This window comes from Sapajus apella, unplaced genomic scaffold (genome assembly GCF_009761245.1).
Source record: "Sapajus apella isolate SASKATOON/1434 unplaced genomic scaffold, GSC_monkey_1.0 scaffold53, whole genome shotgun sequence".
NCBI lineage: Eukaryota > Metazoa > Chordata > Mammalia > Primates > Cebidae > Sapajus > Sapajus apella.
The window spans coordinates 5,454,489-5,466,570 of record NW_022436993.1 but is presented as its reverse complement, the minus strand read 5'-3'; the positions used below and the strand labels follow the sequence as shown (position 1 = coordinate 5,466,570).

At 38.5% G+C, this 12,082-nt stretch overlaps 1 protein-coding gene across 4 annotated transcripts in view; it reads left to right on the top strand.

Moving 5' to 3' along the window:
• ARMC3 (armadillo repeat containing 3) overlaps positions 1-9,941 on the top strand; it is a 101,511-nt gene extending 91,570 nt beyond the window's left edge. For 3 of the 4 annotated variants that reach the window (XM_032243885.1, XM_032243882.1, XM_032243886.1), the window contains 3 exons: positions 2,032-2,232; positions 4,270-4,432; positions 8,692-9,941. In XM_032243885.1, the coding sequence (XP_032099776.1) occupies positions 2,032-2,232; positions 4,270-4,432; positions 8,692-8,901 (574 nt within the window). In that variant the 3' untranslated portion in view covers positions 8,902-9,941. The remainder of the gene's footprint in view (positions 1-2,031; positions 2,233-4,269; positions 4,433-8,691) is intronic. The other variant, XM_032243884.1, reaches the window with a different exon arrangement.
• Positions 9,942-12,082: the final 2,141 nt, after the last annotated feature.

Below are 12,082 nucleotides of genomic sequence, written 5' to 3'. Positions count from 1 at the left end.
TAAGAATATTCCTTTGGAGTGTGTTTTAGCAGGCAGTTAACCAAGTTGAGTTCAGGCTTCCAATTCTAGCCAGGCTTCTGTGATTGTCATTACAATGTCAGTTCAATTTTCAAAGTCTTTGCAGTGCTATTTGGATTGGCTCTGCATGTATGCCAATCAGTATCCACTTTGGGACTTAATGGCAGTCTATCCTGTAGTTCAGTACTCAGAGTCTATGTGTGTGCTGTTGAGGGTCAGGCCATGTATCCACAACTCAGGATAAACCTAGGAATTTATAAATAATTTTATGGGGTTGGTTTTCTAAGCTCCTTCTTCTACATGACTTTCATGGCCTTTTCTGATTCTTTGGGGGCTTCCCTTTAGATTCCCCAGCCAGAAAACTTTATTTACCTTGATCTACTGCACTCTTGCCATGACTACACCCATATCTACAGCCAGATAGCAGAAGGTCTGAATGAGTATAAAGCAATTTTAGGCTCTTAAAGGATCCCAGTGCCACCAGTGCCACCACTGTCACAGGATTCCTTATGGGCTTAGAATGCACAAGAATGAAGAAAAATTAGAAAGAAAAAAAAAATGGGGACTTTCCTTTATTCTCTCTTTTTTGTTTCTCAAGAGGGCATCTTCTTGAGCTTTCTCTGTCTGTGCTGATATTTACTTCCAGTTACTGGGCTAAGTTTAGTTCAGCACGGTGAATTGCAGAGTTCAATAAAAGTATAAAATCATCATCAGTAGAGTATTAATTGAAATTTGTTCTCTGCTCTTCCTGCTGCTATTTACTTTTCTGGGTCCTCAAATAGCTGTTGCATGCATCCTGTCCAGCTTTTGTGACTGTATTCAATGGGACAGACAGGGTGAAATGTGCTTACTCTACATTACCTGGAATAAGATCCCATGTTATTGTTTGTGTTTGACTCATTAATTGGGGATGGGGTGGGGGGGTACCAGTAAGATGTTCACACTGGTTCAAAGAACAGTTGAGGTGGAAGGTATTTCTATACAATTTAACTAAGGAATATTAGAAAAAGATTGCTGAGTTACATGCCACATTGGTTAACATCTTATAGGACAATAAACTGTAAACTTTGAAGTATCTTTTCCATTGGACAGAAATTATTTGCATATCTACATGTTAAAATATACATGTTACCTAGTAATTCTCTAAGTCCAGAACTTTTAATTAAAATTATATTTGTACTAAGTACTGAACTAAGTACATTTCCCTAGATAAACCTTGGATGAGTCTTTGTTCTTGTACATCGTGGAGATTATATGCCATTCTTATTTTGTGGGGTTTTTTTTTTTTTTTGCTTAATTTCCTTGTTTTGAATAATTTTTCTTAAAAACAGCAATCAAAATTATTCCTGCAGCAGGTTTTACCTGAAGTAAGAGGTGATGTAGCTGGCTTAGACTCTGAGAAGGCAACCTAATTGTTTCCAATTGAATAAATAGGTGTTACGTACCTATTGCCAGGTGCCAGACACCTTGCTAGGCAATTGTACGGAAGACCAATATATGATTTTCATAAGATATACCAATCACATAATGTTCTCTTGAAAATTAGTATGTCCTGCCTAATATAGACTCTGTAAAATTCTCTCATCATCATTGAAAATGAAAATTGGAAAACTTTATGTATGTATACAATATAGTCAGTCCTCATGGGGAATCAGTTCCATGAAGCCTTATGGATACCAAAATCCATGCATACGCCAGACCCATAGTTAGCCGTGTGGAACCTACATATATGAAAAGTCAGCTCTCTGTATCTGTGGGTTTACATAGCACGAATACTGTATTTTCAGTTACATTTGGTTGTGGAATGCAGAACCCATGCATAAGAAGGGCCAGCTGTATTTACTGAAAAAACTCCACATGTAAGTGGATCCACACAGTTCAATCTCGTGTTGCCCAAGGATTCAGTGTACCTTATTTCTGTGATGCTGTTCTCAGAAATGCAAGAGCATTTGTTTGTTTGTCTGTTGGTTTAGCAGAAGATGTGATTTTGACTGCCCTTGTTTACTCTCAAAGGAAAGGCAGAGGAAAAAAAGAAGAGGAAAAAGTGAAAGAGGAGGATGAGGTTATGGCAGTACCCAAATTTGTTGGCGAAGGAAGCTCTGACAAAGAATGGCGTCCTCCCTCTGACCCCGATTTCTCTATGTATGTGTATGAGGTGACCAAATCAATACTACCCATAACCAGTATTAAGGAACAGATTGAGGTTCTTGCAAAGTAAGTCGTCTATGTATATATATGTTTTTAATTTCTGAAAAAATGTTAGTGACACATATATTATAGCCATTTTTTAGACAAACACACCATAAATAAAGTTGAAACTTAAAGCACACTGACTCTGACACAGAAACACAATGAATTGGGAGAGTCCTCAATTTCTACTTAGGTCATATGTCAGCTAAGAATCAGACATAGGGGCTGGAAATTGCTTCAGGAAAAATGCCTGTCATTTTCTTCAGCTAGATCATTAAATGCATATTTCAATGTGATTCCGTAGAAGCTATGAATGTGTCAAAAGTTTGAAAATTTAATTATCCCTCAGGTGGATGGGGTGTTCATAAATTACAGGGATCCTACTGTGAATTATTTGTAAACTGATATATTTTCTAATACAAATGTCCAATGTCTCTTTTTCTGATCTGTGTCTGATATTTTGTGTTTCACGTTACTCTTAAGTGGGGTGTAAGCATTCTGAGCAATGGCTGCGTGGGCAGGCTCAGGGCTCTGTATAAGCCAGTGAAGTTGCCCTCTTCATTAGAGTGCTTAATTACACCAGGCAAAGGTTGGAATTTGACTCGGTAGCTGTAAGAGGTTAGGAATCACCAGAAGTGAGGACAGGCTTCGTGACCGACACCATTCAGTAGGTAAACTGCTGGCTTGTGCAACAGCTGCGGTCTCCATAGGAGCCTGCATCTCCTCCAAATAGCAGTGAGTTGCTATCATGAAACCTGGATGTGACAACTGCAAGTAACACAGCTGCCGGATCATTGACTTTTTGTCAGCCAGAACTGGAAGAGAACGTTTTTGGCTAGCGAAGTGTTCCTGATGTCCTTGAGAAGTGATGGCTCAAGTGGAACTCTGCCTTGGCTTATGTGAACATTTGTCAAATCTCGTCATGCTTTGTTCCTATCAGAAACGCTTTTCATCATTCTCAAGTAATTGTCGTTTTTTAACCTGAGCCCACACCAAGATACAGAGAGATGCGGATTTGTCCCCATGGCTCTGGTTCCTTGGCATTCCACCCCTGCCTTGGTGGAAGTGCATCAGTTCAACAGCTTTCTCCCCAGCTCTTTCTCTTGGTTTTTTTTTTTTTTTTTTTAAACCATTGTTCTTCTTTGCCTGGTTTCTCAGGCAGCAAGAGAAAATTCTTTAAAATTCGCATTTTGGGCCAGGTGCAGTGGCTCACTCCTGTAATCCCAGTGCTCTGGGAGGCCAAAATGGGAGGATTTCTTGGAGCCGGGAGTTTGAGACCAGCCTGGGCAACATAGTGAGACTCCCGTCTCTCTTTATAAATACAAATAAAAAAATAAATAAAATTGCAGTTCTGCCTTTACTCCAAGGATGTCGTGGTCTTCATAGACAAAGGTATTGCAGGTGCGTTTACTGACTTCTTCAGTGAGAGCCTAACGTTAGGAGAACTCCACAAGCAAAGTATACCACGTTTATCCTGCCTTGCCCACAGATCTGTGATTTTGTTTTTCTTTTTGCCTTTTCTAATTTCTTGCTCCTCTGACTTTAGTGTTGTCACACCACATCTTTCTCTAAATTAAATTTTAAAAGAAAAAATAAAATTATAAAACTTGAAAATGTTTGTAAATCTAATGGGAAAATTTTCTGTGTGTTTGTCTTGTCTCTGAGTTTAAATTCCTTAAAAGAAGAACCATATGTGAGTTCAGCTCCTTCCTTGGATTTCAGATTAAAATATTTAAAAATATGTTTCAAAAGATAAAAATTTAAAACTGCACTGATATTTAGTTTTACATTGATTTTTATCTTGTTTTAAACATTGGGAAAAATTAGCACTCATTTTCTTCTTCACATGGAATGAAATCCCTAGCATTTCAGTTTGTATGTGATGATTTACATACAGTAAGCATGTTAGCCTACTTATTGTAAGTAGCTTCTCAAAAGTAAAACACAATAAAAATCACAACAAATGTCATTTTTACATGTATATTTACATGTAATTACACTCAAGGCATCCTAAGTGAATTATTAAACTTGACTGATTAGATCTCAATGTAATTGACACAGGTATGTGGCAGAAAAAATGGGTGGTAAGATTCCAAAAGAGAAACTACCTGATTTCAGCTGGGAACTTCACATAAGTGAACTAAAATTTCAACTTAAATCCAATGTTATCCCAATTGGACATGTCAGAAAAGGAATCTTCTACCATCGAGCTTTGCTTTTCAAGGTATGTAAGGTATTTTGCCTCATTTGCATTAAGTAAAAATGCTTTGTCTTTATCATATTGGAGTAGGCCAGTTGCTAACATTTAACTGGATATTATCAATTCTACCATTTAGATTTACTTGTATCTGACATATATGTGTATATATACATATATACATACAAGCATACACATACATACATATGTGTACATATGTGCATACACACACATACCTGCCCATATAGTCACCAGACTACTAGAAGCATATTTATTCAATATTGACCATATACCTACTATGGCAAGGGCCTCTGCCAGGGCCTGAGAGTACAAAGATACTAAAATGACAGTTCTGCACTCAAGGGGTACCTAAACCAGACTTGCAGGTTCCAAAGTGAAGTCAGAGAAAGAGCAGATGTATAACCCAAGTGCGAGAGGCTGCATAGGATTTCATCAAGTAAAGAGGAAAACAAGAGTATTTTAAACAGAGAAAACATGTTATGCAAAACAATACAGGGATGAGAGTCAGTGGTCTATTTGAGGAAGGTAGAATAGTTCATGTGCATGAGGAAAAGAGTAGGGGTGGATGCCAGATCACGATGCACCATGGAAGTTTACGTATTATTTTGTTACCCTAAAATATAACAGTAGCCACTGACAGTTTTCAAGGGGGTAACATCATTTTGAACCACCATCCAGACAACAGAACGGGGAATGAGTTAGAGCAGGGGTAAGACTGGAGACAGGAAAACCAGTTAGAAGGTGACCGAGCCAGAAGTGTGGTTGATCTATACTAAATCCCGACATGCAGATGTGGAAGAGGCAATGAATTTAGGGCACATAACTGAAAGGAGCTGGTGACTGCCCAGGCATGGTGAGAGAGAGTACATGAGAAGACCAAAATGATTTCTGGGCTCTGAGTGGGACAGCTGGCAATGATGGCATTATTTCCTGATATGGGGACATCAGAGAAGGATCAGGTTGAAGAGCAGGGGTGATCTTTTGCTCCATCTTATCCAGTGTTTAGCATGTAATAGAAGCTGGGAAAATGTGAATTATGGACTAAATGCATAAATTTCCTGCCCTTTCCCAAACACCTATAAACATCATTGCATTCACATGAATCTTACCTCCAGCTCCAAGCTAATTCTATTTATTATCTAAGGGCCAGCCTTTCCTATTTCCTTGGACTGACTGCTCTATCGATTCTTTCTTCTCTCCCTTAACTCTCTTCTCTCTCTTAGCTCTTTTCCCCTTTAAAATCTAAACATGCTTCAGTCTGCAGTATATAAAGAGAAAATAGAAATCTTTTCTCATAATAGCTACAATTACAACCTTAAATCTTATTACCATGACTAGCATCATTTTGAACTATATGCCAGGGACTTGATAACTATAATTGTGAAGACTTTCAAAAATGCCAAATATAGAAATTACTACCCTTGCTTTAAAGGTGAGCAAACTGATACCTGGAGAAATAATTTTATCCAAGGTCAACCATAGGTGGAGCTGAAGTTTGAGCCCATGCTGACCTGAATAAAATACCTACCCATAGATAATTTTCATTCCTGGTCAAAATTCTGAGTCATCTTAGCTCCTTGTCACTCCTTGGCACACCTCTCATTTTTGTCCTAACTCATGGCCATCTGGCCTTTGTGCCACTCTCTCAATAAGGACCTCCTTAAGGACCTCAATAAGTGATCTCCTTATTGTCTGCCTTGCTTAACAGGTCAAAGAACTGGAGAATGCCTACAGGCCTCTCTTAAATATTGGGGTTCCTCAAGGTTCTGGTCCAGACACTCTTCTGTTCACCCTTTATGTAATTTGCAGGGTGATGTCTTTCTTCATGTGGCCTTAAATAGTACATAAATATCTAAAATCTACCGATCATTTCCTTCATCCTTCAAACCTCCCCTGATTCCAGATCTATATATGTGATTACTATCCAGCTAGCTCTATCTGAGTGTCTCATAAGCACTGTATTTGTCAGGTTGAGCTGCTATAACAAAATACCATAGACTGGGGGATGAAACAGCAGCTGTTTATTTCTCATGGTTCTGGAGGCTGAGAAGTCCAAGATCAGGGTGCCAGCAGATTCAGTGTCTAGTGAGGGCTCCCTTCCTGGTTTGCAGACAGCCACCTTCTTGCTGGTATCCTCATATGGCAGGGAAAGGGCTCCTATTGTATCCTCACATGGTGGAGAGTGAGTATGCTCTCCTGTCTCTTATTATAGGGGCACTAATCCCATTGTGGGGGCTACCCTCATGACCTCATCTAAACCTAATCAGCTTCCAAAGACCCATACCTCTAAACACCATCACAATAGGGATTATGGCTTCAACGTATCAATTTGGTGGAGAACACAAACATTCAGTTCATAGCAGGCATCTTAAGCTCATTAAGATGCCTCCAACGGAATTACCCTCACATCTCAACTGAATCATGCAATTAATTACCCAGAAATCTCCCATCGCTGAAATTCTGAACACCAATACTCTCTGATAAAATATGTTATCCTTCCACCCCTCCTAAATCTTTCTGCCCTCATATATATATACTCTTTATCTCCTCTATTTTCTTCCAGTTTTTTGGCCTGCTTGACTTCACTTTCTTCCCTAGGCAGACTGCACAAATAGACCACTGCCCTAATAATTTACTCACTCACTAATTTCCCCCATTCCTTCTCCGCACATCCTTCCACCCTCTCCCTTGCCACCCCATCCCAGCCTTGTTCCAATTGTCTATCTTCTTCACTTCTCCATGCCACCTACAGGCCACTCCCATAGGCCACCCTTTCCCAGCTCCCAGTGGCAGGCTTTTTCCTATTTCCTTCAGCTGCTGGGTCCCAAATCTGCTTTTTCCCAAGACCTTCCATCCACACTACTTCCTTCTAAGCAGGTGGCTTGTGTCCCGCTTCACAAAAAAAATAGAAAGTTTCGTATGGGAATTTCTTCACCTCAATCAGCAGCAGTTATTACCCTGACATTAAAAACTCAGACTCCAGAGACGGATTCCCTGGCTCTCACTTTCAGTCACCACATACCGTGACCTTGAGAAAATCATGCGACCTCAGTTTTTACCCTCTACAAAATGGGGAAAACAACAGCCTCTAGTCCACAGAGTTGGTCGTTTTGATGATTTACAAGGCTTTGACAGGGGGTGTTACTTTTGGAAAGATCTTATAATTATATATTTACTTTTGTCTCTCTACCCCACTGACCCACGAGTGCCATACATTCAGATACTGCTTGTGTTCTAGTTGACGCTTTACAGTAGGTCTATGTAGAATGTAAGGCCCTAACCAAGTCTTAATCATCATGGTCCACCCAAGACACAGTGACCTGATGCAGTCATTGTATTGTAAGTAATCAATTAATTAATATATACATATGCAGGGTACTAAGACAGCACAATTCCTGCCTTCTGGTGCTATGTAGCATTAACTGAGTATGTAGCCTTGCCGGTGTTTGCTGCTGTAAGCACTGGACAGATAATTGACTTCATCTTCTTAACACCTTGTAAGCAAAGTACTGCTGCTCTCCTCATTTCTCAGATGAAGCCATGGAAGCCCAGAGATGCCATGTCCCTGGCTGCGGTGCGCAGCTGGTCCGTCTCAGGTCTGGGCTACAGTCCAAACCCAGGCAGTCTGAGCCAGCTCTCCAGTTCACTATAAAGTGGCTGAGTAGTCTCCAGATTAAAGATACTTTGTTTTAATAACCTCAAAATCGGAATTATCAGAGGGCAAATTAAACAGACTATTTACAAGGAACCTAAGTGGTCTCTGGTGAGGTGGCAACAAGGAGCCCTAGGACCAGGCACCCACAGTTCTTCCTCTCCTGCTCCATGGCACACAAAGTAATTCAGCTGGAAAGAGTTCCCACCTCAGGGTGGTGCTTCCATTCAGTCCCACTGCACTTCACAGCCAGGGGAAGACCGGAAGTTTGGAAAGATGGATACATGCACTAGTGCTGAGAGCACACAGAATAGCTTTTTTCCAGCCGCCTTCCCCATCTGATACAATAGCGTAACTACCTGAAAAAGGTCACTTCCCAGCAGGACCTACACAGAGATTTTGCATCTTGAGTGAATTTATCACATTTGATAAAGGGAATTTATCACATTTGATTGGCCCCTATACCAATAGTCCTTATCTTTCAGCCTCCTATCTAAACGTTTCTTGGCAAGACTTGTGTATTTCACTTTCAACCAAGGTGGGCAATTACAAATAGGATCTTCCCTACCCCTCTCCCACGTCCCCTTGGCTGATCTTTTGTTTTCTCCTGCAGGCTCTGGCAGATAGAATTGGCATCGGTTGCTCCCTAGTTCGCGGAGAGTACGGGAGAGCATGGAATGAAGTCAAGCTGCTGAACGAATCTCAGAAGGGAGTGATTGGGAGCCTCCCGCCTCCTGAGTTGTACGTGGTTGATCTCATGTTCCATCCAGGTGGACTGATGAAGTTGAGAAGTAGAGAGGCTGATCTTTACAGATTTCTTTAAACCATCAGATGAAAACAAGAGAGGCTCAAACAAGAAATTCATTTTGTACACACTCTAAGACGTTCACCAAATTGATTTTATCTCTTTAAATAAAAGTATTAGAAATGTTTTCTCTGCCTAGAAATTAGGAAACTTGGAGTGAACTTTGCTGTGTTTCTGATTTCAGACTTTTGGCAAGAGTTCTGTCTTAATAGGTCATCTTCTGCTCACTAACCTTCACGTAAGGCTGATTGTTGTTGAAACTCGTCCAGCCCACTGTGTCCTGAGGAGCACCTCTGTCATTTAGGGATCACATGTAGCTCTCAGCTGCTGCACCCAGGACAACACTGCGGCCTCATGACTGTCATCCTTCGTGCCCAGAATACTTCAGGCATGCTCAGTTAAGTAAACTCAGTGAATTTTTAGTATTTGCAGTCACCTTGTCTCAGTTTCATTGAAGATTTTGATAGTTTAGATACAATAAATACAGATCTGAGTATTACAAATTGCTTTCTAAAAATGTGCTTCTATTTTTAAAAATTTATCATTAAAAAGTTTAATATAGTGAATCTAAAGTATTTCTAAAATATATTTCCAGAAAATGTTTTTGTTTTCATCTGGTCTGTGTTAGCTTAGAGACATATCTTCGGCTAAAAACAATTCTGATTTGCTCTTCCACATTTTAATGCTGGGCCATCAATATATTATTTTCAATTTACAGACCTAAAAAATTTTTATTTTTTGGAAAACTTTGAAGCATAAAGGTGGAGCAAGTCTTTGCTGAGGAATTGTGTTTTCAGTATTGAGCACAAAATGGGGAGTAAATACACATTTCAAATGATAAGAGAAATAAAAACTAGTAATGTAATGAATCTCATGAAGCGTATGTTGCGTAGTCAGGCTGAGAGTCCAATGTTGACCTGTATAGTCATTTTCCTAGAAGATGCTTTAAAGTGAATTTGATTTTGGAAATTAAAGCTAAGATTATTTGGTATTAACCAATTTGTAATTTCAAAGAATATAATTCTTAATTTCAGAATAAATTTCTTTATTTCAAATGGTGTGATAATTATATTTATCATGCAATTTTATAAAAGTAGAGCATGGATTATAGGATATAATCCCATTTTTATATAATCCTGTTTTTATAAAAATTTGTAGGTTTTTTACTCTGCATTTTCAAGTCTGTTTTGATCCAGAAAGTATTTAAAGTGCACTACCAAGATTCAGAGGATATATGAAGAAAAAAATAAATGAAATACAGGCGTAAGTGTAGGAAAGTCCAACAAAGCAGGAATAAGATTTGAATTCAAAGATTAGAATTTACAAAAATGCAATGCATTTGTGAGATATGAATGGAAATTTGACTGTATTCTCACTGGCAGCCAGTATGGGGGAGAAATGTTATCCATTACGTGATTTACACTAGGGTCTACTAGATAAAAGCACAGACCAGTTTCTCAAGAAAAACAAACATCAGGGGAATTTGTCTTTGGTAGATTCATAGAGATGGGAAAGAGTTGTACAGAAAATAACATCGTCAAAAAACAACCTCCTAATAAGTTCTGAAAAGAAGTTTCACAGTCCAGTGCCCTATCAAAGTAAAGTGGAATTAGGCAAATGTTCTACACAGAGGCACTAGGATAGATCCTGGGTGCACACCACTTTTTAAAATCTGGTGCATGCCAAAGATAATGTTTTTTAATCTTTGAGACAATTCTGTACAATGTCTCTTTCAACTAGTTTCTAGATAATTACTGAACAGAGATGGTTTAAATTGAATTCTCATATAGGTTTTCAAAGTTCATTTGTTCTGTTTTACTTAGTTTAAATGTAGAGCCATAAAATTTCATCATCAGCCACTTATACAAAGACAATATATTTGCAATGGCAACAAAAGTTATAAAATACCTAGAAATAAATTTAACAAGAACTATGCAAGAAAAACTACAGAATTTTAATGAGACCTGAATAAAGGGAGATGTCCTTTCAAGGAACAGTGTGCTCTTTGATGGGAAATTCAGTAGTATAAAGATTTCAGTCCCCCATATTAATATATAAAATTAGCATAATTTCTATTAAAATCCCAACACATTTCTTTTCTAAAATTGACAAACAGCAAAATTTATTTAGAAAAATGAATGTGTATAAAAACTAAGGATGTTTTGAAATAGAAAAATATAGAGGAATTGTCTCACTTATCAGAACATGAATTAAAAAGCAATAAAAAGCAAATTAGTATGGTACACGCATAAAATTTTTTTTTTACATTAAGACTTCAGGCACAAATCCATACATATAGGAAGGATTTAGCATTGTTGAAAGTAGATTTTTTACCCAGTGGAAAAATGACAGCCTATTGAGTTACTGGTGTTGGGAAAATTATACTCTTGACGAGGGAGAGTCTATTTATGCCAAAAAAAAAACCTAGAAGTCATAAAAAAACATATTTGACAAGTTTGGCTACTTGCAACTCTTAAATCCCTGTCAGCAAAATACACTGTAAGCAAAATTATTGACGGAGAAAAAAATGCAGTATATTTAACAAGCAAATGTTAAGTAAACATCTTCTAAAAATCAATAAGAAAAAGACAATCCACTTGGAAAATAGATGGAGATGACAATACTTTTCTACAGGGGCAATAAACAATCTCAGATCTCCGTGGCTTAGGTCTTTTATCACACTGCATATCAAACGTAGGTCAATAGAGGAAACTCGCTTGGTTCCACACAGTCATTCAAGGACCCAGGCTGACAGAAGTTCCTACCATTTTGTACCTGTCTCCATTTGGAATACAAGACCTTCTCAGTTGCTACCACGAGAGGGAAAAGTGCTAAGGCTCTCCTTCAGGAATTATATGCTTTGGGCTGGAATAACACGTAATTTGGTCAGAACTAGACCCAAACCATATGGGGTAATGCGTGAAACTACAGAGATTTGACTCAGAATCCTGAGTGTCCCTTAAACACTCTGGAAACCCTGGCAGCTGTTGTGGTTGTGATGTTTCAAGCCAACTTCCATAAAGTAACTTGTATTTGTTCTGTCAGAGTCAAAAGCCAGAGTTTCACTTCCGAAAATCAAAACACTTCATTGAAATTAATATCTAATTTTAAAAAATGGCTATTAATTAAATGGAAAATGGACAAGTAAATAAAATTCTTTTCACAAGCTCCGGTCTTTAAGCAAGCATCATAAATGAGA